The 26,848-nt window shown below is 47.6% G+C and overlaps 1 protein-coding gene across 8 annotated transcripts in view; it reads left to right on the top strand.

Annotated features, from left to right (window-relative positions):
* The window catches only part of Erc1 (ELKS/RAB6-interacting/CAST family member 1), a 269,824-nt gene extending 243,361 nt beyond the window's left edge, over positions 1–26,463 (top strand). For 4 of the 8 annotated variants that reach the window (XM_055604168.1, XM_055604166.1, XM_055604167.1 and 1 more), the window contains 2 exons: positions 2,710–2,898; positions 21,286–26,463. In XM_055604168.1, the coding sequence (XP_055460143.1) occupies positions 2,710–2,898; positions 21,286–21,423 (327 nt within the window). In that variant the 3' untranslated portion in view covers positions 21,424–26,463. Of the gene's footprint in view, positions 1–2,709; positions 2,899–21,285 lie in introns of those variants that run through there. The other 4 variants (XM_055604171.1, XM_055604172.1, XM_055604170.1 and 1 more) reach the window with 1 other exon arrangement.
* Positions 26,464–26,848: the final 385 nt, after the last annotated feature.

Raw genomic sequence — 26,848 nt, 5'->3', positions numbered from 1 at the left:
ATACATACATACATACATACATACATACATACATACATACATACATACATACATACATACATCTTACGTGTTTTTCCTTGGATGTGAACTCAAGAGTGTGGGGAGTGGGGAAGATGTGAAAGTAGAAGGGAAGGCCATCAGAAAGAGGGGAAGACAGGAAGACTAGCGAGATCAGTATTATCAAAAGGTGTCACTTGTATGTATGAAGATATCAGTGAACCAGGCCTGGTAGCTCAGGAGCCTGAGACAGGAGGATCATTGCAAGTTCAAGGCCAGGGACAATCTTATTAGACACAGTCTCAAAACAGAGTAAAGCAAAATCTGGGGACATAGCTCAGTGCTACTTGGCTAATGTGTACAAGATTCTAGATTCAGTTCTCAGTTCTGTGGCGGGAGGGTGAGGAAAGATCAAAAAGAAACCCCATTGTTTTGTGTAACCTATATTCTAATATCCAATGTGAATTGGATAGAAAAATGTTTATTTTTTGAGACAGGATCACACTATTGCAAACTCATTGTCTTAGTTAGGGTTTCTGTTGCTGCAACAAACACCATGACCAAAAGCAAGTTGGGAGAGAAAAAGGTTTATTTGGCTCACACTTCCACAGCACTGTTCATCATTGAAGGAAGTCAGGGCAGGAACTCAAGCAGGGCAGGATCCTGAAGGCGGGAGCTGATGGAGAAGCACGGAGAGGTACAGCTTACCTGCTTGTGCTCCCCCGGCATGCTCAGCCTGCTTCCTTATAGAACCCAGGACCACCAGCCTAGGGATGGCACCAGCCCAGGGATGACACCACCCACCATGAGCTGGGCCCTTCCCCACCAATCACCAATTAAGAAAACGCCCCACCGATGCATCTTATGGAGTCATTTCCTCAATTGAGGTTTCTTCCCTTCAGATAACTCTAGCTTGTTGACGTAAGACTGACTAGCCAACACACTCATGATCTTCCTCCCTCGGACTCCTGGGTGCTGGTATTAGAAAATATACACCACTATGCCCAGCCTTTTTTAATCTTTACTCTTTCCATAGTGACAATACATTCGGGGTCAGAAGTGAAACACAATTCTCTCTGAGGAGTTGGTGTTGTTTGTGAAGAACTGTCTGAATCCTTCCCTTTCAAAACCTCTGTTTTGATTGGGACACCTTCTTCCTTCTCTGACTGGCCCTGTTGCTCTGCCTGTCATATGAGATGCTGATGCACAGCTGTTGCCACCAGCCCGCTGGTCAGGGGTCTCTTGGAAAGCCTGGGAGCCTTACACACAGCACGTTAGTGTTTAACTACTACCTTTAAACAAGATGTGTGTGTGTTGTCACTATTCAAATGAATTCCAGGCCTTGTTTCTTTCTATTTGAAGATGATATAGTCCCTTAATCATGAGGTGGGGTTGAGATGTCTTGTTAATAGAAAAATGCTAGGGCTGGAGAGATGGCTCAGAGGTTAAGAGCACTGGCTGTTCTTCCAAAGGTCCCAAGTTCAATTCCCAGCAACCATATCATGGCTCACAACCTTCTATAGTGAGATCTGGTGCCCTCTTCTGCAGGCACATATGCAGGCAGAACATTGTATAAGTAATAAGTAAATAAAAACTAGAAAAGGCTAGTGGCATTCAGCGGCTACAGGTTTCTGGGGCGTAAGGCCTGGGAATCTGTCAAGGCCCAGCAGCTCCCGTGGCTGCCATGAGTTTTGCGCTTGCTGCTCTAGCTGCGAAACTTGGACTGGCTCTTTCTGATCACCTTGGGCTTGATCATCACTGCCAATACCTGGCCAGGGTTTTGTCCCCGAAGGTGTCACATGAAACATGGAACAGAATCCATCAGTCAGGCATCCCAAAGAGAATCCAAGGAATAGTTACTCATCCGGGACAAAGAGAACCAGATAGGAAAGAAATTTACAGCAGGTCTCTTAAGAAAAACGCAGAACCAATGTTTCTGGCCTTGGCTGGGAGTCAGGTACTTGGTGTTATGCAAAGATCTACCAGTTGCTGTTTGCAGAGAAAGAATATCAGATAGCCTCTGAGAAATGAATGAAGGGAACTCAGCCAGGACGAGACAGATTTAGTAATGAGTTCTCCCATCACCCGTCTCAGCCAAGAACAACACGCACTTCCTCCAGAGACTGAGCTCTTCTTCCCTCTGGGAGGGAGAGGCCCACGTGAAGCAAGCTGCCCAGGCTCTCCGACGAGCAGTCTCCACTAGCAGTCTTTTGAGATCTGCTCACAAAGAACTGCACAGGGCACTTGTAGGGTCACCGCAGGCTCTGGGCATCGGGGACATCTCTGTAAAAACAAGCTAGTCTGCACTGGCAAAGTGACTGGCAGTGAAGATGTCACCAAGCCTGAAGGCTTGAGTCCAACCCCCAGGACCCACACTGTGAAAGGAAAAAGTCCACACGTGCCATAGAAAGCACGGCCATATGCAAACATTCATTCATTCATTCATTCATTCATAATTTAAACACACACAAGTCAGTCCTGTGTCAGTCTCCTGCCTCAGTGCAGAGTTCTCCTTCTGGTATTGATATGCTCAGCCATAGTCCCTCCTCACTTCCCGGTAAACACCACTGTGAAACTGTTTGTCTCTACAATTACGAGGACTGCAGTAGTGCTGAGCAGAGTCTCAGCCTCGCTCAGTTCGGGAGGCATAAGGGATATCTGAACTTCTCATTTCAGCTTAACCTTGACCTTCTTCCTTCTTTTTCACCTCAGATCATCCAGCCCCTCTTAGAACTTGACCAAAATAGAAGCAAGTTAAAATTGTATATTGGACACCTGACAGCCCTCTGCCATGACCGAGACCCCTTAATCCTCCGTGGACTCACCCCACCAGCTTCTTACAATGCAGATGGTGACCAGGCAGCTTGGGAGAATGAGCTGCAGAAGATGACCCAGGAGCAGGTAGGTCTTATTTAAGCTGTGGGCCAAGCACACTTCCCTGGCTGGATGTTTGGGGGTAAGGACATGGTTCCAGGAACTGTGTGTGTGTGTGTGTGTGTGTGTGTGTGTGTGTTGGGTGAAAATGTGCAAATAGCAAGTGTGGGTATATGTTCATGTACACATGTGGAGTCCAGGGGCCATCCTCATATGTCATTCCTCAAGAGCTTTCAGCTTTCTTTTCTTTTTTTTTTTTTTTTTTTTTTTTTCAGTCAGTATCTGTTGGCCTGGAGCTCACTAGTTTGGCTAGACTGTCTGACCAGTGAGTCTTAGGGATCCTCCTGCCTCTCCCTTCCCAGCTCTAGGATTACAGTCACACACCACCACTCCCCAGCTGTAGAATCCAGGATGTATTTACAGTAAAGACCACCGCTCTGGTGGCCACACTGAGGAGTATGCAGAACAGAGGACACTGGGGTACTACATTAACCTGAGATTCTAACTCTGTGAAATCAGCGTTTACCCCAAAATAAGAAAAGGTGAGGAAATGCATGTTTAACTCGGCACATACTTTACTTCAAAAAATAATTCTGTGTGTGCTCTCTGTTGATCTGAAAATAAAGAAAAATATAAATCAATTAATATGATTTGGGGGGCCTAAAGAAACAGCTCAGTTGGTAAAACACTGCTGTACAAACCTAAGGATCTAACCCCCAGCACGCCCACCAGTACTGAGAATCACATCTAGAACCTTCTACACATTAGCCAAGTGTCACTGAGCTATGTCCCCAGAGCTTGCTTTACTCTGTTTTGAGTAAAGCTAAGGGTGCCAACCTATAGCCTAATTCCTCTGGCTTTCTCTTGGGAGACTTAGGATATAGTTAGCCCAACCTTCTATGCCAGGATCTGTGACCCATCCAACCCTCTAGCTCTGTTGAAGCATCAGCTTGAAGCTAGGACTGGGGGTGGGCACTCCAAGGGGTGGTGGACCCCAGGACAGCAACAGCAGGTAGACAGTAGAGGTGTGGGAGTAAGAGCCTTCAAAATGGGCACCTCAGTTCTCACAGAATAGGGTGTAGGGAAGAGAAGTCATCCTCAGCTTGGTCTTTCAAATCTTCCTCATTTCCACTTTGGACTCCGTTATGGTCTCCTGCAAACAAAAGCAGATATGAAGTTATTCCAGGAAAGGCCTTGCCCTGTAGCGTCCTTTCCACAGGGCAGTACTCTCCCTCCCTCAGCCAACACCCAGGTGAAACATGGGCTGGGGGTGATGGGTTGAGATAGGAGCATGCCTGCCACGGAGAAGGATCGGGAGGAGTGGCCTCAGCCAGGTTGTCCCACCTTCTCCTGGCACCCCTCCAGTGAGCACCCCTTATTCTGTTTTGATTTTGTGGAGAAGGGTGAAGGACACGTAAAATACTCTCTCCCAGCTGTGTTTTATTGTAATCAGCATGGTTGTACTACTGGAATTGTAGGGGTCAGAGCTGAGCCCTGGAAGCCACAACGCACCAGGCTTGGCCAGTTGAACAGACAAGTAACAGTGAGAAGCAGAAAGGGGAAGTTGACTCGGTTTGGCCACACTGAGAAGAAGAGCAGAGTTCCAAGGACACGGCCTTCCTCCAGGACATCTTCTGGGTCCTAACTTGATGTTTAGGTTTAAAAACAAGGCAAGAGGCACACAGCAGCAGTCCCAGTCAAAGCATGTTCCCTCCTGTCATTGTCTCAATTCCAGGCCTCTCTGTAAAGTGGGCTGACAAATGTGTCAGAACCTTTTCAGGCGACAAGCTCCTCTGACTGGCGCCAACTTTCAGCTTTTTCTTTCTTGCAGCATGAGATTTTGGGGCAATTCCAATTCCTTGGCGACTGTTGTTCCGGTGATCTGATAACCAAAGAGAAAGGCATGAGTGTCTCTCTAGAATATATTCATTCTTGAGCTGGAGAGGTGGCTCAGTGGTACAGTGTTTGCCCTGCCAGCAAGAGGCCTGCAGTTTAGATTTCCCAGAATCTATAAAATGCCAGGTGGATGTGGCCGTGTAATCCCAGCCTCAGAAGGCAAACAAGGGAGCCCAGAGCAAGCTAGCTCGCACAACTAGCTATGTTGGCAAGCTCTGGGTTTCACTGAGAGACCCTGCTTCAAAGAATAAGGTAAAGAACTAATGAGGATGAAGTCCAATATTGACCTCCAACCTCCACAGGAATATTCATTCACTCATGCACATTCCCATAAGGAAAGGAAAAAAAGGGGATATCTTCATTCTTGCAGGCACAAATGGTTATGCCATGATCTCCTCAGCTTATGGCTAGATGAAATTTTGAATTGTTTTCCCAACATCTCCTCTATTCCCATCCCTCACCCGATAGCTACCATTCTTTTACCAAGGTTCAAGAGTGTTTACCAAATAGTCACAACAGGTGTTTGAAATAAGCCTGTGGAGGAAGTGCTGTCTGGCTCAGAGTAACTTCCTCTGATCAATAAAGTACTGACCCAGAAAGTTAGCCTGCCATAGGGTTCCTGTTGAAATGGCAGCCACTGAAGAAAGAGCTTGGGTCAGGGGCTTTTGACAAGTTGCTGTCATGATCCTCCAGCTGTCTTTAGGGAGCTGTGGCTATATTACAACATACTGGCAAGACCACTGGAAAACTCACATAGTAGTGCATGCTTGTAACCCAGTACCGAGTCAGAAGCTCGAGATCATCACCCACACTCCTGTCTCCTGAGACATCGTTTGAACCTGCCTCGATCATAAGGAACAAAACAAAACATGAAAACAGTCGCTGGGTAGAGTTGGCGTGAGCTGACACTCAGTGAACCCCAGCGAGAAGGCTGGACTGGAGACTGTGGACTCCTTCATGTCTGGAGAGCCAGGGGATTCTGTCAAGTTGAGCTGTATTCTAACTTTTATAATTTGTTCAGAGAGGTACAGTAGTGCATACCAGTAATCCCAACACTCAGGAGACAGAGGCAGGAGAATTGCCACAGGTTCCAGGCTAGCCAGGGTTATATTATATAGCAAGACCTTGTCTCAGAAAAAAAAAAAAAAAAAAAAAAAAAAAAAAAAAAAAAAAAAAAAAAACCAGTACAAAAAGCGTTTCTGTTTAAGTCCTTGTTTCCGTCCTTTCCCTTTTGTCTGCCAAGCCTGTTTCATCACTACTCAAGGAAGCTCATCGCCTTGAGTCCAGTTTCCTTAATGACCTCTTCTCTCCATGTCTCAACAAACTGATACTTTCCAGATAATCCTCCCCCTGTTGCTGGGTAGAGGTGCTCACTGGAACTTTCTGTCTCCTAAACAGAACTAGCTCCCTAGGTACTCGGACAGTATTTTAAGGCTCCCAGCATCTTCTGATCCTCATGCAGTGTTAGCACGTATTTATGATTCCTTGTGAATTTCATACCCGAATCCACTCATTTTCCCGTCCCTTGTTAGCTACCCTCTGCACTATGCAAAGCTTCCTTTATCTAAGACCCTCAAAGTCAGCTGTTAGACCCTGCTCATTGTTCATTGCTGTACAGTCCACAGAAAAGACAGATCTTGAAACCCAGTGAATATTCCTCGGCTTTGGGGAGCACATAAGTGATTGGGCCTTAATTTGTACTAACCCAGAAGGAAAGTGAGGGCTGAAAGGGCTCAGATTTCGGGTTTAAGGAGAATACTGAGACAGACGAACCTGTTTATAAGAGATCTGTGAGAGGAGCTGTTAACTCCATAGACTGTAGCCACTATTGGAGTTTCTGAGGAGAACTGAGGTCCACATGGCAGAGTGAGAGGCCCTTCCTAGATATTTTAGAGGAAGGCAGGAGGGAAGGCAGTTGAAAAGCTTCCCAGTTGCTGGGGTAATAGTGAGTAGTCATACTCACATTTATTCAGGTAGTCATAAATGAATTTCCCAGCTGACCATTACTAGGGGTGAACCAGGGCAGGGGAGACAAGAATCTAGAGAAACCAAACGACTATACTTAGGAAACCTGTCAAAGTCCAGCCAAAGTGGGGAAGCTTTATAAAATAATATATCCTGACTAACAAGAATCACCTGAAAAGCAAGAGCAAAACATGTTATGTACCTTCCCATGCCCTCCAAGAAAAATACCATGAAAAATCAAATTATACCCTTGAATGATACCGTAGAAAGACATGTTGGGCACAGTGGCTCTTAGCTGTGATTCGGGAGGCTCATTACAAGGAATCTAAGACTAGCCTGGGCTACTTACCTACTCCAGGCCAGCCTGGGCTACAGAATGATTCTGTCTCAAAACCCAAAAAAAAAAAAAAAAAAAACAGAAAAGAAGCAAGATGTTTGTCCTCATCCATTTTTCTGTTGCTAGAAGCACAATGCTACACTTGAGTAAATCATAAAAGAAAAGTGTATTTTGGTTCACAGCTATGGCCAAGGTCAAGGACCTCCATATAGTGATGGCTTTCTTGCTGTTAGCATCCTCAGGCAGTGCAGTATATCACAGGGCAAGAGACAGCAATCACAGGAGAGATTTCCCCAAGATGGCTTTGATAGCACACCCAATTTGGGAATAATGCATGAATCTGTTGATCTGTTAGTTGTGTAAGTGAATTAATCCAGGCAAATGGGTGAAGCTCTCACCTCGAAAAGTCCAATTCATTTCATCTTTTCTCTTTTAGTAGGAATTAAATTTCAATCTAAGTTTCAGAGGCAGCAAACTATATTCACATTGTATGTAATAATGTTCCCCTTGCTACCCTGTATTTTTAAATCTCTGGACCAAAGAAAAAGAAAACCCAGTAGACATATGTAAAGTAATGGTTCCCTTGTTTTAAAACACACAAACACAGGCCAGGCCTAATGATGCACACCTGTAATCCCAGCACTCTGAGAGGAAGAGGCAAGGGATCTCTGCCTAGTTTACAAAGAAACCTGTCTCGAAAACGAAAACAAACAAAAAACCACACAATGCCATTACAGAAAAAAGATAACAGTAATGGAATCCACTAGAGCATCTGAAGTCTAGCTCTGTCACTTTCCATTTCCCCTTCTCAGCTCCAAATTATAATAATTCTTCCTAGGATTACTTGACCTTTTAATGAAATAATATTACTTATTAGCATGTCAACGGAGATGGTCTAGAGTAGTGGATATGAAGGAGGTGAGTGTTAGATCTTCTCAACAGAGTATCACTTAGCATGGACTTGCCCTGTAGACTGGGTAAGTCTCAATTCCACAGTCGTTTCTTCTTAAGGTAGTTGTACATTTGGCACCTGTTTGTAAACAGCCCATAATATGAGAAAGAATAAAAATTGGGGGCTGGAGAGTACTCAGTGCTTAAGAGCACTGGTTGCTTTTCCAGAGAATTCCAGTTTGATTCTCAGTACCACATGACGGCTCACAACTGTTTGTAACTCCATTCCCGGGGATCTAGTGCCTTCGTCTGGATTCTGCAGGCACTGTATGCACATGCTGCAAAGACATACATGCAGGCAAACACCCAGACACATGAAATAAAGGTCACAGCTTAGAAAGAGTAAAATGTGGATTTTACTATATCAAAAACATAAATAAATCTTCTCTTTCAAAAAGACCCAGAGGTGAGGATATAAATACTCAGAGTTAAAAGACTGAAAATTAAAGACCACTACCTAGAACAGATTTGAGGCAGAGCCTGGAAAGAAGTTAGAAAGTAAAGTTTTGTCACTCTGTTAGAATTCACAATTGTTCCATATAGAAAATGCAGTGATTGAGGTCAGCCTTCAAATATGTTCCTGGGCATTTTCAGAGGAATGGGGTTTGTCTCGAGTTCATGGTTTATTTACTTTGGGTTTTGTTTTTTTTTTTCCTGTGTTTTTTTGTTTTTTTGCTTGGGGGGGGGGGGTTGTTATTTATCCATTTTTGATTCATGCAGTCTACTCTGGCCTTGAACTTCCGCTCTTCCTGTTGCCACCTCCTAAGCGCAGGCATACACTATGACTCACTTGGGTGTTTTCTTGAGTATGAGAGATTGGCTTCAGTAGAACTGGACAGGAGGCATGCGCACATCCGTGTCATGTGCTGTCAGTGGCAGCTGAAGTGATTAAAGCATACGACTCTTAGAGTCAGCTAGCTTTGAGTGTGCCTCTTTGATCTGTTTTCTTTTTCTTTTTGTTTGTGTGGCTTCTGTTGTTGCTGCTGCTGCTGCTGCTGCTGTTTTTGAGACAAGGTCTCCTAATGACACCCTAGCTGATCTGAAACTTACTGTGTAGACCAGGCTAACCTGAAACTCATAAAAGTCCACCATGCCTCTGCCTTCCAAATAAAGGTGTATGCCACCACACCCTGCTCTGATCTTAGATGTTGTGATATCCTTGCCACCTCATTTTCAGTGTGCTTAATTCTATGAAACCTAAGAATTTTGCTGATTGAAATGTTTCTCTTGTTCTCCAAGCATGGGAAATTATGGCCCTGTATGTCTAGTCCTAGAGGTCTTACCTTCTTTTGTACTTCCTGTTATTCCTGTCAGTGCTATGATTCAAAGAACATAAAAATGGAGTCAAAAATTATTTGCAGGAAATTCTAGGTTTCCCTGTGCAAGTTTTTCACCTGCCTTTGCTTTGTTTGGATGGTTGGATTTTTTTGTTTGCTTTGGTTTGTTTGTTTTCAAGACAATGTTTCTCTGTAGCTTTGGCTGCCCTAGATCACTTTGTAGACCAGGCTGGCCTTGAACTCAACAGAGATCTGCCTGCCTCTGCTGGGATCACAGGCATGTGGCCACCGCGCCTGGCTCGCCTGACTCGCCTGACATTGTTACATTTTGTTTATTTTCTACTTCTAGTTCTTGTCCCTACTTGCGTGTAACTATTTTGCTTGCTTGCTGCCTGCCTGCCTGCCTGCCTGCCAGGAGAGGCAGTCTCCCATCATCCAGGCAGTCCTTTGTACTAGGAAGGTACATGAGGGTGGCCTCGAACTAAATCCTTTTGCCTCCCTCCAAGTGCTGATGCTGAGATTAAAGTTGTGTAACACCATACTTTTCATGTATATGTGTATGGTGTGTGTGTGTGTGTACATGTTCCCATGTGCGGGGGAAGTATATGTTTATACACATGTGTGGAGTCCTGAGGTTAATGGTAGGCCTCTTTCTTGGTTTGTTTTCCACCTTACTTTTGAGACAGGATTTCCTAATGGAATTTAGAGCTAGCCTACATGATTAGTCTCCCTAGCCAATTTGCTTAGGGATCCTCTTACCAGGCTGGAAGTAGAGGTGGGCTGTCTTGGCACCCACCTTTATTTGGATTCTGAGGTCCAAACTCGAGCTCTCTTGCTTACAGGAACAGCACTTGAACTGTTCAGCCATCTCCCCAGACCCATAAACATTACTTCTTTTTATATATATTTTTTTCTTTATTAATTACACTTTATTCACTTTGTATCCCCCCTGTGGTTCCCTTCCTCCTCCCGTCCCAATCCCTCCCTTTCTCCACCCTCTGCTTGCATGCCCCTCCCCAAGTCCACTGATAGGGGAGGACTTCTTTTCCTTCCTTCTGATCCTAGTCAATTAGGTCTCATCAGGAGTGGCTGCATTGTCTTCTTCTGTGGCCTGGTAATGCTGCTTCCCCCTCAGGGGGAGGTAATTAAAGAGCAGGCCAATCAGTTCATGTCAGAGACAGTCCCTGTTTCTATTACAATGGAACCCACTTGGATACTGAACTGCCATGGGCTACATCTGTGCAGGGGTCTTAGGTTATCTCCATGCGTAGTCTTTGGTTGGAGTATGAGTCTCAGGAAAGACCCCTGTGCTCAGATTTTTTGGTTCTGTTGCTCTCCTTGTGGAGTTCCTGTCCTCTCCAGATCTTACTGTTTCCCACTTCTTTCCTAAGATTCCCTGCACTCTGCCCAAAGGTTGCCCATAAGTCTCAGCATCTGCATTGATAGTCTGCAGGGCAGGGATTTTCAGAGGTCCTACATTACTCCTTAAGAACTATTCCAAGCATTCCAAAAACTGTAGAAGTTGATGTAATGTAACTTGTGGTGTTTTAAAAGAGCTTGGTGGTGATGGTGGTGGTGGTGGTAGTGGTGGTGGTGGTGGTGCATGCCTTTAATTCCTGTACTCTGTGAGTTCAAGGCCAGCCTGGTCTACAGAGTGAGTCCCAGGGCAGCCAGGGCTACACAGAGAAACCCTGTCTCAGAAAAACAAAAATTGTTGTTGTTCTTATTATTGAAAGGTGCTGATGCACATCAATTGTAATCCCAGCTGTGGGGAGGCGGGAGCAAGCAGAGCCCAGGGCTTGCTGGGAAGCTAGTCTATCCTAGTCAGCAAGCTTCAGGCCAGTGAGAGACCCTTTCTCAAAAAATTAGGTTAGGCTGGAGCTGTAGCTCAGTGATAGACCACTTACCTACCATCTGTGGGGCCATGGGTTCAATCCCCAGTACTGCCGAAAAGGATGGGGTAGGAGATGGACAGCTCTTGAGGGATGATACTTAAGGTTGTCTTCTAGCTTTCATGTGCACATGTATGGATGCCCTACATATGCACAGACATGTTTGCATACACATACGAAATTACAAACTTGAAGACCTGTGCTTGGGCTAGGTAGAGAGGTGGCTCAGCAGTTACGAACGTGCTGCCTTTTCCATACCCAGGCAGCTTACAACCACCTGTAACACCCTGTACGGGGGGATCTGACACCTTGTGGCCTCCAATGGCACCTGCATTGATGCACGCATATTTTCACAACACACACAGAGGCATGTATATAAGCAAATACCTGTTTTTTATTGTATGTCAGTATTTTGTTGTTTGAAGGGCACACCTCACCTCCAACCTCTCTTTGAAGCATTAAAGCAGTTCAGTGATAGATTCTATTAAAACATTAAAGTGGATGCCCCCCTAGAGTACAGATTTTTTTTTTCCCACCATAAATGGTAGCTTCCTACCAGGAGTTGAGCCACACTGGAATGAATTTGTATCAGTGAGCTGCTCTGTGGGTCACTGAACTTGAATTCTAATCTCTATTCCCAGCACTTGGTCCCATTTTTATTTTTCAGAAAATAGTGTGCCTGGCTCAGGCCCTGTCTTCTTGGATTCTTTTTTCATTTGTTCTCCAACTTCTGGGTAACATGCGTCCATCCCTCCTTTGAAAGCAGTGGACTCAGGATTGGCCGTGCCAGGGCAGCGCTAAGCACAGAACCTGGCAGTCATCTCTGTCACTCGGGCTCATCAGTCATTGACCACAGACACGACATTCCATTCTTCCCTCTTGGATGGCTTTGCCTGGTTGCTGTGCCACCCAAGTGAGCCAAGTGGACTCAGGAGCCGGTTGGGGGCAGAGCCTGAGAAACAGCAGGGAATAAAGAGAGCAAGAAGAATGGTTCCTGGTGGGTGACAGTCTTTGTTCTGGTTCCCAGCCTCAGTGTTTGTGGTCTGCTTTTCTTCTTTTTGTGATGTCTGAACTTGTTTTCTCAGCTCAAATGCTCAACTCTTGTGGAAAGTCCTGAGAGAGGCAGCCTGTGTGAGGCTGCACAAGGCAAGGCTAGCAATCGAGCAGAGACCAGCAGAGCCATGAAGATAAATGTGTTTGCCTCAGAACTGAGCATAGGAATGTGCGCGTGTTGTGTGTGTCTTGACACATTTATGAAAAATACATAGTACAGTAGACTTACTTTTCTTCTCAGCTCTGCTCTCACACAATCTGGCATTTTCTTTTTCCAGAGTATCTTTCTAGCTGGATGCTGAACCATCTGGCAATGAAAGCTTATTATAAAAAAAATAAAAATTGAGACTGGAGAGATGGCTCAGCTAATAAAAGTGCTTGTGCAACAAGCATAAGGATCTGAGTCTGACCCTCATACACCAGACCCCACATTAAAAAGCCAAGCAAAGGGGTGTGCAGGGAGGTGAGCGGAGGGTGCCTGGGTCTTCAGTGACGAGAAGGAGGGATATGGCATCGAGCTGAGCACACAGCACAGGAGGAGTTCAAAGCTGGCTGTGGACCCAAAACTCCTGCCTTGCTCCTGTGGATATTCCCAGCACGAAGTTGAGGAAATGGGGATTTGACTATAGAGACTTCCAGTCAAAAATAGCACTTTTGCATTCTTGAAATTGTGCAAATGTTAATAAATACTATTTTCCATTCATTCTTAGTGTAAGAATAGTTTGGCGTTTGGTGTGTACAAGGAAGAATATACAAAGGTACAAAACTACAAGTTAGAGATGAATGCAGAATAACCTTATTTGTGTAATTGGGGGAGGAGTTACAAATTAGGGGACCTGTATTCTGTGTGTGTCTGTGCACACGCACACACACACACACACACACACACACACACACTATTCTAGACAAGCAGTGTTGTGCAATTGTGATACTTTGAGAGTTGCTTGAGCCTAGGCAACAATAGGGAACCTGAGCTGTTAAATAAACAGACTTTTCCCCTAAATTTGTTCTAGAGAAGAGGATTCTGTCATCTCTGTCCTTCACTGCCATACCTGACACTTCCTGACTAAGAAGCTCTTGGTTCTCCTCACTCACCTACTGCCGCAAGCTTACAGGCTTCCTGCACCTTCAGCTTTGCAACAAAAACACCAGACCTTTTTCACATCACAGGTTGATTCGTGTGTGTGTGTGTGTGTGTGTGTGTGTGTGTGTGTGTGTGTGTGTATGTAATGTGTTTTAATCATAAGCATATCCCTGTCCCACCCCACACTGCTGGCATTATCCTCTCTTATCCCCTCCCCCCTCTCACCTAAACCCTTTCTTCCTGCCAAGTCACTGGGGCCTTACTTAATTAGTTCTTATTATCCATGGTTCACACTGGGCTCTAGAGTTCTAAGATGTGAATATTTTCTAAAATACAGAATCTTTTGTGACTGGCACAGCTCTGTATTGTAGGGAGAGCAATACCTTTTAGATCTCCTAATTGCCTGATTTTTATATGTGTGTGTGTGTTCAAAGAGCCCCACGAGAGCTCTAGTGGGGGCAGTTATTTACCGCATCCGTGGTAGACAGAAGTCTGTCATCTCCAGTGTCACATCCCACAGATAAAGCTATCCCAAATAAGAAAGGAAGAAAATGTATTAAGCTGAAGCCAACATTGGCCTGTCTGTCACCAGCATAGCCCTCTCTACCACCGTGACCCTAGTGCCTTAGAAACTTTAGAAATTAAAGTTTTCACTCCAGTCATGGTGTTTGAAAAATGTTACCATTAGTTCTTTTTCATAGTTCTGGTTTTTTTTTTTAACCAAAGGTTTGATGGTACTGACCTCACTGGAACCATCTAGAAATAGAAATCACTTAAAGTTCTTCAAGATAGTGTCTACTGTGATACAAGCCACAGCCTCCCGCCTGAGCACATGAAGGTGACAGTGGCTGTGTGTACTGGCAATTCTCTAGGAAAAACTGGTGTACATTTTCAAATAGAAGTATGAGTAAGACCACACCCCTTCTCCCATGGAACTCAACTTCTCAGGACAACATCAAAAGGAGGGATCCTAATCCATAAGCAGTTTTCAGTATACGCTCAGACATTACTGCCATTTCTCACCTCATGCATCACCACCACCCCGACAGGGAAAGTACTGACACGGCCTCCATGCCTGGCCAAAACTTCCCAGCTATTTTGATTTACCCTACTAGCCACTTACCAGGCATTCTAGCCATGGTTGTTGGGACCACTGCCATAAAGTGCCGAGAGCCTTCTGATTCTGAGTCAGAAAGATGGGACCAGACCACGCTTACTGTCATTCCTGACATGGAGAGTTAGAACAAGATACAAATGGTCAGCGGGTTCCACGACATTGTCCGCTAACAGCAGTCCTTTAGCTTCTTCCAGCCTAAAAAACAAAGCAAGACAAAGAAACATTGACTAGGAAGCTCACTTAGAAATTTATCTTCTCTTTCTGAAGACTGGAAACCTAAGATCAGGGTGTTGGTTCTAGGATCTTTGGCTCTCTGTTGCAGACTTCTTACTGTGTCCTAGAATGATCTAGCCTGTATACCTGAGCCTCCCTGATGTCTTTGCATGTATCCAAACTGCTACTGCCAGGCATATAGGTTAGGGCCTGCACTGAAGATCTCACTTTAACATAATCACCCTTGAAAGGTTCCACTTTCCAAGTACAGCTATACTTCTAGGTTCTAGGAATTAAGGCTTCAACTTGTAATTTTTGGCTGGACACAGCTTAGTCCATAAAGGCATCGTTAGGACTACTTCAGAGTCTAATTGCTGTTGGGCCACTGTTTTAGGTATTGATTTAGCTTTACATGCCAGCTCTAGAAACTGCATTCCAAATAAGCCCTGAGTTTTTGCCTGCCTGAGGCAAGGGGGCGCTGCAGAAGTTCCATGGGTGAGTCATACAGCAACCCCTAAGGGACACAGGGAGCCATGTGAGCAGCACTCAGTGACAGGGTCTTTCCGGAAGAGCTGTTGTGTCACAAAGCCACAACACCATGAATGAATGAAATCAGGAATGTGGGGGGGGGGGGCACAGTGATCATTCCCTACTACATACCACAAAAACTGTCTTACCGCCCTGCCTTTCCTTTGATACAAAAGGCTACGAGGCACAAAAGAAAATGCTGAGCCTGGCACATGCCCACTGGCTGGAAGGAGCCTTTTAAGTTTAGCCCCATAGATCAGGTTCTGGTGAATAAGAGTTTTCATGGGGTCCTAAGTGAGAAATAATGGATTTAATGTTATCAGGCTGAGTCTTGTGTTTTTAAATCAAACTATGAGCCAGATTGCAGACAGATCCTATTTCCAACTTGGCAAAAAAGCATGTGATGTGATGGGGACTGTAAGCTAGTGTAATGGACTGGGCATGGTGCCCGCTCCACTGGTCCTAGTTCTACCATCGTACACACACGGTGTTAAAGTAGCAGCATCCTCCAGACTCTCTGCCTTCATGCTATTTGATACATGTAGAGTCTATGGGAAGTCACTCTGTGTTTGCAAGGCTGAAGCAAAACCAGATCCGATCAACATTTATTCCTAAAGGAAAGTGTTCCACAAATGAAACTCAAAATGCAAAGCAGAAGGAATCTTGGGAAGATCGAGTATGGCCTCTGGCCCCTTGCTGCTGATAAGAGCCGGAGCAGGTGCAGTGGAGTTCTTGGGAGCCGAACTTCCTCAAGCTAGAAATAGCTTGCGCCTCCAGCTGGGTATCATTGTTTGGCTCTCATTAGATAAGGCAAACCAGGGACGGGCTCCGCTTAGTCAGACATCAGGGAGTCTGGGAAGAATTTGAAGAGCATCTGTCTCCAGACAGTTGAAGCCAAAGAGGTGAAATGTCTCGTCCAAGATAGGGAAGCCAAGTGGCAAATGAGGCTTCTGTTTCAGGTACCGGCCGCTGCTGCCCCTTGCAGCCTGGGAAGTAAATGCTCTCGGTGTGTCCTCCAGAAGGAACTGACACTTTTAAATGCAGAACATCTTGTCAGGATGCTCCCTTCACACTCAGTGCCAGCCTGGGCCGAGTGTGTGTCAGGGTAGTGCAGTTAAGTGTACGGCACAGTCTGTGGGTCTTCCTGGAGAGAAGAAGATAGTAAAGAATAAGGAATGTTGGAGTGCTTGTTTAACCCCCTGTGGGGCTGTAACTTGGCCAGCACATCACTTGTTCCTTGTAGGACAGTCCTATTTAGTGTCATGCAGTGGTCCCACGACATTGGGATAACTGCACAGCGCCATGTGCAGCTTAGTCTGGGCTCTGGTTTATTTGGGTTGGCCTTCTCGGGTTATATGCAGAAGAATGATTCCAGCGTTTCTCAGTCTCCCCTGGCCTGTGTTTAGCTGAATCTCCCTTTCACTTCTCTTGATGTCTGAACCCACCGTCTCTGTATCTGGCTCCCTAGAAGGAGAGCGTGGGGGGAAAGATCTGTCTGTCCTCCTCCAAGCACTTGCTTTGTCTTCTTGAGTCAGGCCAAAGCTGTGTAAGGGTGTTGGCGATCTGAGTGCCGTGGCTTTGCCATACTTCTTGGGGAGCTGTGCTGATAGCATGGAGAGCCTTAAGTACTCATTGAGCCAGCTTAACTGGAAACATCCCTGGAGCCTCCGTCCTGCCCTTCTTGACCTGAGTATTGACTGCGAAAGTCCGAGATTTAAGAGATTGTGGGAATATTTTTCCTTGAGCCCCAACCTCTCGTAAGGAGCTTTCTTCCCTTCGACATACTAAAAATAGTAACATGCAACCCTGCCCCTCCACATCCATTCGAGCCAAATCAGACACAGGCCTTCCTTGTCACTGTGATACTGACATCTCACCCCTGTACATCGTCACGCTTGAAATGGCCATGCTCACCCAGGGACCGCTTGGATGAGCCCACCCTGACTCCAAAGTTTGATCATTAACAGGACCCCTTCCACGGTTCTGTGTCGCTGGGCCAGGAGTGTGTGCCCCACTAAAGGAGCGTCCTGTCACTTTCTCCAAGAGTGACCGATCCGATGATACGTCACTTCATTAAAATTAGAGAGAAAATTCAGCAAGGTGACCACAGAAGCCTTTTCAGTCTGTCACTGACACTAACGTAGAACACGCATGTTGGGCAGAGCAGTTCTGGGAACAGACATGTGCACATGCCATGGTAGCTGCGGCTTCCCACTTGGCCGAAGACATCAGCTGGACATAGAGTGGGCCTCATGCTGGTTCTGCACTTAAAGCTCAGCTGCAACAAGGCCTTATTCTTACCACCCTGACAGCTTCAGCATTAGATTTCCTAATCCATTGTTTGGTTTGGGGGGGGGAGTGTTTTCTTCATCCTTTCCCTCTTGACACTCTTCATTTCTGAGAGCCAAACCAAACACATGGGATTGGCCAGCCACCCTGCCTGGGTCTGTGCTTCCCAGAATATTGCCATTGTTGTGATAGATCCCTTCAGCAAGAGGGAGGTTTTCTTTCATTTTCATAATGGTGGGCAAGTCTCAGTTCATTTCACTTAATAGATGAGGGAAAGATAAGGTGAGGTGCTGCCAAATCAACCTAAAAACAAGACGTTCAGAATTCTAGGGAGTTGGAAATGTTTGTCTAGACCGTGCCACTGCAAGCCCATAGAAAGCAGATCCCAGGCATGGTGATGTCCTTGTGACCGCCTACCCCTTGCCTCAGGACTGTGCTTCTGATCAGTAAGCCACCAGAGCTAACTGGCCTATTCTTTGAAGGTGACAGTATACCACAATTCCTTTAGTCTGCTGAGGACCTTTCTCTATGGAAAGTGATTCCCATTCTCCTGCCATTCAAAACTAGTGCTTAGGGTACCAACCGAAGCAGTGTGAATGCTCTACGGAATCTCCTCTGTTCCCGCTTTTACCTTTCATAACTGTGAGTGTCGCTGTGCTCCTCCTGTCCTCTCTGGCTCTCTATGAATTTAGAGGAAATCTAGCAGTCTACCAAGAGAGACAGACCTGGGGAGTTGGTAGAGGCACAATATCACAGAGGGCACAGAGGTTATCTCATCTGGGACAGAGGTCCTAAACAGGACAGCAGCTGCATTTTAGACGCGTCTGTATGTAAGCGTGTTAGAGATTAAGACATTAGTATCTTAGCAACACTTGCAGATAGAGTGTACATGCATCTGGAAACTATAGATCTGGCTTCTGGCCTGTGGGCGGTGCATGCAAAATTTCCTGAAGTGAGTCCTTCCCATCCGCCTAGCACTTCAGGTACCTCTTCAGGCCCGTGTCTTACCTCTAAGGTGGAGTCTGGAACCTGTGGGTCTTACTGCTCCCTCCAAGCTATGAGCTGAAATTTCAGGATTGCTGTGCTTTGACTCTGCAACGTGTAGGCCAAGCATTAGTGCTGTGGCAGAGGACCTGTTTGTTGGGTTTTAGGTTTAGCTTGGGGAGGGTGGACATTTGAATGTAACCCAGGGCCTTGGGCATGCTAGGCAAGTGCCCTGTCATTGAGCCACAGCCCTGGTTCTAAGTTTATTTTCAGCCTTTGAAAACTAACTGTAAGAATAATGGTAATCTAACATTGAAAAGTCCAGTTCCATTAAAGCATATGGCTAGCATTCATCCAGCACATGATTAGCAAATACTATGTTCCAGGAATAAAGTATTGGAGGCAATACTGGAATTACATGGTTTTCATGCTTCAAGGCATAAAGTACTTCAAGGCAAAAAAGGAAGGCAGAAGTTCCTTCATATCAATGCATAAACTAGTATTTTTTTGGGTGGAAAGGGTGTCATTATTAACCTGTGGGGAAGCTGTAAAAGCCTTCAAGATCAAGCTCTAGCTTCCCTTGGCCCTAGTGCTAATAAATTCTACAATGTGAAAGCAGTGACCAGATGCCCGTAGGAAATAGCTTCCTGAATGAGAAATCACTATGCTCTCAGATCCCTCCATTCTGGTAAGCTTTATGGTCTGTTCAGAATAGCAAAGTAGCAAAATACTTTGCAGTTTATTCCATATGTTTGAGAATTTGAAACTGGGGAGCTCATTTGTGTCTCCATAACTCCTGGACTGCTACTGCTCTGGGTCATGGCACTATAGGGCAAGTCTAGCCAAAACAAGGGGCCATTTCTACTTGACCCACCACCTCCAGGGCACCGCCCTCAACAGTTTTACAGCTCCGACCGCAAAGCCCGTGTCCTGCTTAAGCCAAATTAAGCATTTCTGTGTAATTTTGTGCCTACCACCAAACCATCTGGGAGAGGGACTTAACTGAGCCATGCCAGCCATTAACTGAATTTATCTAGAGACCTCTCCGGGCATGCCTTCCTAATACCCGTCAAAAAACCTCTCTTTCACCTCACAGCAGTTTACCTTGAAATGGAGCCAAGTCTACAGAATACTCAGCTTTTTTCTCATTCAGAATTTCTTACATTCGAGCCTCTGGTGGCTCTCCGTTGTGTTGTGTCTTGCCTGTAGAGAGACATGCGGGTCGTGTTCTTAAGTCATTGCACACACTGAGCAGATGTTCTGGGAAATGGTCCCAAGGCAGCCAATTCACTGCAGGCTGGCCTCTCTTGCCCCATGCATCCCACTTACGTTTCCTGTCCTTGGACCATCCACGTTGGCTGTTCTCTGAGTTACTCAGCACGGCAAGCAGGAAGAGACTGGCCAACCCTTCCCAGCAGCACCTGTGTTCGTGGGAAGCTGTAGAACCCCCATCTCTGCTCCTTTGTTTGTCGGCCTCCTGTCTGTGGCTCCACAACAGCTCTGGGCTAGAGACCAACCCAGAGCTTCTACTGTGCACGTCACCTTGAGTGTGACCCACATGGATTCACTGCTGCATTTGGGACTCTTGCCTCAGGTCCTTTGAAATGACATCACTACTTTGCATTCAAGAGTGGATGGGAAAGCTAGACAGTTGTCACCAGTGGTCACCTTCGTGTCCTGTACTTGCCCCTGCACTCCATTTGGACTCTGAGCCGATGGGTGCTACCAGCGCGGGCCTGTACCATCCGGAGATTCATATGATTTTGATTTCTTTGTTGTGTTTCTGTGGACCTAGAACCCAGGGCCTTCCAAGAAACAAACACTGCCTTTTCGGGGTCATCTTCTCCAGCTAGTGACAGTAGTTACGATAGTTAACCTTTTTCAAGCATTTTCAGTGCAGGGACATCACCCTAACCCTTCCTATGTGGTTATCATTAAACCCTCTAAAACTGCCAATGAAAATATTACTGCTCCATCCTACAGAAGAGAAGAGAGGTCAGCGAATATCAGCTAAGAAATGGCAGGGCTGACGCTGAGGTCCACGCTGTGTTCTAAACTGACACTCACTTTTCATTTTCCCTCCTTCCTTCCCTGGAACCCTGCCTGGTATTTGAATCCATCTCACCATCTCATCCGCTAGCATTGTCACAGGTGGTTTCCATTCTCACAGAACTCCACTTTGAGAAGGCTGAGAGGTGTGTGCCTCCTCTATCCCCTGGTCCTCTCTCAGCCCGATTCAGTTCCCACCTTGTGCTCACAAAGTTTCTTGCTTTCTATTGCCTTCTGCCCGTTCAGCCCCATCCTCCTCTACCTGCCCTCCACTGTAGGAGCCAGCATGCTGAATGTTTGATCTGCCTGGCATCTCCCAAATGATTCCTCTCTGGCTCTTGAGACCCAGAGCCTCGCCACCTGTAGTGACTCCTTCTCAGACTCCCCAGAGCGAAGCAGCGGTGTGTTCCCTCTCAGCGTGTCCTCGTGTCTCCCTGGGGGCCTTTGCTGTACTGAGTTGACTCATTGTTGACATGCTTGCTCTGCCATTAGCCCACAAGGAGTTTCAGGACAAAGACCCAAGCCTCTTGTCTTTCGGACCTCGCGTGACGTGGGCACTCAGTAACTGTCAGAGCTTTAGAGCACTGTCTAGTGGGTAGTGAAGGCAGCAAGCACTGCGCTGTGTCTCTTCGGCAGCGGGCTATGGTATCTGTCAGCCTCAGGCTTAGCACTGACTTCTTACACAGGCACGCCAACTCTGTCCTTCCTCTCCTGATGAGTCCCCACTCAACACGAAGAGGCTGAACTCTGCCTGAACTCTCCTCTCCCTTTTCTTTCAGCTTCAGAACGAGCTGGAGAAGGTCGAGGGGGACAACGCAGAGCTGCAGGAATTCGCCAACGCCATTCTCCAGCAGATAGCCGATCACTGCCCCGATATTCTGGAGCAAGTTGTCAATGCCCTGGAGGAGTCCTCCTGACTGCTCCAAGGAAGGTGACCTCGGAGCCGGAGAAGAGAAGCCGAGGAAGGGGTGTCTGAGCTGCCTCCGTACCAGACCCTGCCAGCTGGACATGCGCATCCAGCCCGTTCGTCATCGTCCTCCGCCTTCCGCTTGGAATGTCGTCTCTGCACAAATCTCCCTGGTCTCCATGAAGAACTGCCTTCGGCATCAGCAGCAGAGAGCAGAACTGGGAGGCTGGCACTCTGCTCTTCCAGGAACAGGACAGAAAGCCGGAAGCCCACTCAGAGCTGTGTGCTTTGAGAGCTTGCTGCTGAAGCATTAGCCTGAGGACCTTCTCCTCAGAGGGCGGAGAGGGAGGGAGGAGGTGGCCAGGAACAAGGAGGAGAGCGAGCACTGCCCTCTCTGTGCCGCCACCGCCATGTTTGCCATCCTTGCTTGCTGTCACGAACAGCGGGTACAGGCAGGCCTCGTGCAGCGTGGCGCTCAGCCGCTGTGAGCCTGCCTGCCGCCTGTCTCACCTGCACTGCTCTCGGACGGCAGGAGGATGTACACAGCAGCCACCCTGCTCTCGCTTGTTGAAGGCCTTTGACCTGCCTGTGCCTCATTGTCAGGTTAAATGTCTGACTGGAGAGAAGAAGGTTTAACGTGCAGAGCCATGTTGCCACTGCTTACAAGTTTGCTTCTCAAGGGAAGATGTCCCATAGGGCCAGGCTGAATCCTCCTGAACACCACCCACAATGCTCTCTGCTCCCACCACCTTGCCCCACGCTGCTCTAAAACAGGTTGCTAAAGTATGTGCTCCACTGCCCACCTTCCCAGCTTTGCTCTTAAAGTCCATCCTTCCATCCTCAGAGCCACAGCCTCGTGTCCTGCCTAGAGACTGAGTGTGTCTTATTCATACACGTTCCCTCCTCCATTCATTCGTTCGTTTGTTCGTTCGTTCATTCATTCATTCATTCATTCAAAAACCGCTCTCAGATGCCTGCTGTGAGTATGCTCATCAGTGTGCATAGCTCCCATCCTTGGAGAAGCCTCTGACAGGGAGAGGTATGGCGATCCTGTGAGGCATGCTCAGTTGAATCGTGGCACTCCAGGTGTGCCTTCTGCCCTCAATCTTCCCAGAAATGTCCTTCCCAGCCTCGCATCCTTTGTTTTTCACTATTATGGGATCCGTGGGCTTGGATGGCGAAGCCACCTGTGCCTGGGGAATCCCACTTGGCAGTTGAGGATCGTTGTTGTCAGTATTATTACCCTGAGGCACGTTCTGTTTAGGGGACTGGGCATATCCATTTGTGTCAGCTGACTGCCTTTCCCATCCATGCACACCTGCTGGCCTCGGCCAGCGCCATGCTGAAGTGAGATACAGATCCAGCTGAGGGTCTAGGCGTTGTGCAGGTTTACCCCGGGTGTAGACGGCAGCCATCAGACATAATCAGGCACTATTATGCCTGATTATGTGAGAGGCAGTGCAGCACACAAGCCGTTCTTCAGTCCCTCAAGCAGACACCCTGTACAGACACTACACCAGCGCTCGTTTTTAAACTCTCCCTTCCAACCCCCCAACCCTAGGTAGGAGAGAGAAGCTTAGAGGGGAGAGGGGGCACAGACCCCCTTCTCCCTGCTGTCACCAGCAGGTGAAGACCACGCCCCACAGGAGGCAGTTATCAGCTGTGGACAAACTAAAGCCCAAACCAAAATCCTACACTTGGGATTAAAAACAAAAACATATTTACAGAACATGGTGAGTCTTTGAAGAAACCAAACTTTCATTATACACTGCCATCTTCTGATGAGGCTGCTGGGGTCTCTGCTGAGCATTTCTTCTAACTCACTCAACGCAATGCTGCTTCTAAACACACACAGCCCTCAACCTCGGAGCTCACGCAGCCACCACCGTCACATTCACTTAGCCAGCCACATCCCTGCCTCCCCTTCCTCCCTGCCATAAAGTGTTCCTTTGTGTGATGCTGGGAACCTTTATGTTCTTCATAAGGGTTCGAATGGACTCTGCCGTGAACCTCTCACTGAGATGCTTTCGAAAGCCCCAGCCTGGCCACCTGGAATGGACATTAGGAAGAAATGATGATCATTGCTGCTCAGTTCCCTTCCAGGATAGGAAAGTTAGGCTCTTATTTTACTCCCCTAACATAACGAACCACCACCTACTAACAGCTTCTCAGGCTACAGTGGAATCCAGAAGACAGAAGGGTCCAGGCCCTCAGGAGCAGCCTAGCACTGATGGCCAGCTCTACGCCCGGGAGAGACCCCCACCGGCAGACCTCCTTACCTGCACCCGTCTGCTGTGTGTTAGCAGAAGTTCCGTCCACCACCCTTGCTAACTGGACGTACGACCTACTCTTTAGCACCTCCTTCTCTTTATTTTAAAACGTTTCTCCATCAGGTCCTGCAGAGAAGCTGCGGGGCCCTCCGGGACACACGCTTTTGGAGAAGGCAAGTTTGCAGATCAGGCTTTGTCTGATCTCTGCACCACAGTACAGGGGTCTCCTGCTTAGGTGGTGATCTAGTGACTCCATGGTTCTGGAGACTGTGGGGCTAACATTGAACCATAAACATGGCCTTTGTGCTAGATGAAGTTGATAGGGTATCTGGCATTTGAGTCTTACCGACTGTATATCATTCATTCATTGAGCCAGTGTCTACTGAACGTGTAACTGCCACTGCTCTAGGGCATGCCATCCCATGACTTCGTGCTCTTGGGTTTTGTAGGGCATCTGGCCTTGAGAGCTCACTGAAGGTTGGCTAGGATCATCGCCGTCCCTTCCATCCCATTGTCAAGCCGCATACCCTCCCGCACCCCAAGTGAAGGTTATCGTGAAGATGACAGTAAGGAAAGCTGTCCGGACCGCGAGCCGGGACTCCTGCCGAAGCGGCAGCACATGCAGCCCTTAGCAGACGTCTGTCCCGGGTCCTCAGCGAGCGACTGGTGGCCCATCTGAGTGAGCGCAGTAAGGACTTCAAGGCAGAAGTCAGCAGTGCGGAGGGAGCCCTCCAGTCCCTGCCAGCCTCTGTTCTCGCACATCTTCAAAGGCCTGAGTCTACTTCTCACTCGCCAGTGGGCTCTAAAACTTCAAGGAGAGCAGACTGGACTGAGACCACCGTGTTGCAGGTGCCGCAGATGGTGCCGTGGCTGTGGCCCGTCCATCTGTGTGACCCCCTGGGAAGAGTGTGTCGGCTCCCTTCCTCCCTTGGGAGAGATGAAGTCGGCGCAGATGGTTCTCCCGTGCTACTGTCCTGCCCTTCCACTGTTGACACTGGGGCTGGTTTGGCATCACACCCTCCTGTCTGACTGAAGCACAGGCCCGCTGGCCTCCTTCCAGGTCTTTGAAGAAGGGCCAAAGCAAGGATATCGCTGTGTAGAACGCGACACCCACAGACCTAAAGTCCCGGCAGACCCCGGGTCGGCAGTATCCGTAACTCAAGTGTGCTTCACCTCCTGCCTGCAGAGTCCAGGGTCGTGGGAAAGGAGCAAGAAGGCTGCGCCGCAGGCCCGTCGGGCACCCACCGTCACTGCCAGCCTCGGAGCTTCGGACCATTCAAAGACATGTCTCCTCCTATGAACTAAGAGGATGTTCAGGGAAGAAGAAAACATGAATTACTTGGGGGCCCTTCTGAACAAAATGGCTGTCTGTACTCTTTTTAAACAGAAACTTTGCAAACTTTTTAGTGTCAAAATTGTAACCAAGTGTCTCCTGATTCTTCCCGCTGTGTTTGGCAAGTGCTGTGACCCTGTTGTAGGTATTTCTCCTCCTGCCTCTTTTGAGGGAGAAGTCATTTTAGGGGTTGATTTGGGGGAGGAGGTATCTGTCCCGCCTCCTCTTTTGTTTCTCTGCTTGTTGATACTGTCTGTGTGAATCAGAGAACAGGGCAGTTACATTGTGTCCATTGTTGAGAATATTAAAATATTAAAAAAAAAAAAAAGTAGTTATAGATCTGAAAATTTAAAGAGCTGTGTTTTAAAAAAATGCAAACCCATAAATATCATGTTAACAAAGGAATTCAAGCTATGGGCAGCCTAGCTCCTCCCCCTCAGGTTGGTGAGGTGGTAGGCAGGCCAGCCCTTGGGAAACACTGACCACCCTTGAGTCAGGTGACTGTGGGATCCAGAGACACCTGCTCAGTGGAGAAATGAGAATCTGGGGCTCAGAGACTCTCAGTTGTGTCAGGGTTTTCTCTACATCCTCAGGACCTCTGGGTAGAGGTTTCAAAGTTGGTGACCCCAGAACCACCCTCACCCTCACATTGGATCAAGCCTCGTGTGCCTAGTGCTGTGTGGTAACCTGGGCTTGGGCCTGGAGCCCCTGCATGCCGGGTCACAGGACCTCTTCCTGCCCACTTGGTGCTATCTCATCATGACCATCCAATAGGGCAGCCTGGTCTCCTGAAGCCTGTGGGCCAGGTGCCAAGGGCGGTCCTCAGAGCTCAGCTCTTTCTGGCTTCAGATCATAGATTCTTCCCTTTGAAGCTTTTTAGACCCAAACCGACTGGCTCTGGAGATGCCGGAGTCAGGGAAGGAAGCGAACCAGGCTTAGGCAAGGAGATCCACCCCTATGCCACAGTGAGCACCCCAGCCCAGCCCCCCTCCCCCGCCACACCAGTGTTACATCCATCCTTTCAGGCATCCAGTCCCATCTGAGGCACGTGCCAACCACTGGCCAGCTGCCCCGAGCAGACCGTGCACAGCAGGCCGTCCCAGGATGGGGACTTGGACGTTCCTCTGTACCCCTCCCTCAGAAGAGGCATGTTGCACTTTAGTGGGGAGCCCAGAACACTGGGCACTGGCTTCCTGTAGCTTGAGTCCCTGTAGGTAGCAGAGGTGGCAGCCTGACGGTCTGTGTGCAGCAGCCACGGCTGCCATCTTGAACTGTGCACATGCGTGCAGCAGCTACTAGAGTGGAATTGCAGGCCTGATGATGACATTACAAAGATGTTGTGTTCTGTTCGACCTTGCCTTGGTAATTATTGTAAACACTTTGTTCAATTTTTTTTTCTTTTTTTATTCACAAACTAAATCCATCAGGAAATTATAAACTTATTTAAAAACTGTGTGCTGCAGCCTTCTTTAGTCCATCCCAGCCTGTCCACGCCCCTGTGACAAGACGTGTTATGATCTGGAAAAGCAGGAAGAGACCAGGTCCCCAGGAGGTCCTCCAGGGGCACCCTAGAACCCGAGCACTCCACATTCCCAGAGATTCGCAGCCGACTTGGCCCGCTAGTGCCTTCTCTCACACCTGCTGGGCTGGTCCCAACAGATATCTCGCCCTCAGATCCCCGCTCCAACTCCGGTTATCTTCCAAAGTCCACTTCCAACATCCTTTTTCACTCCATTCCTGAGCAGGTTATGCACGTCAGATCCATCACCCGGGAGGCACTGAATAGTTCACACCAAGATGGCAGAGGAGCCGGCTGGGTAGAACTGGCATTC

Source organism: Psammomys obesus, unplaced genomic scaffold (genome assembly GCF_907164565.1).
Source record: "Psammomys obesus unplaced genomic scaffold, mPsaObe1.curated_primary_1811, whole genome shotgun sequence".
NCBI lineage: Eukaryota > Metazoa > Chordata > Mammalia > Rodentia > Muridae > Psammomys > Psammomys obesus.
Note: the sequence above shows the minus strand (reverse complement) of the source record. Positions and strands in the feature narration are given on the sequence as shown.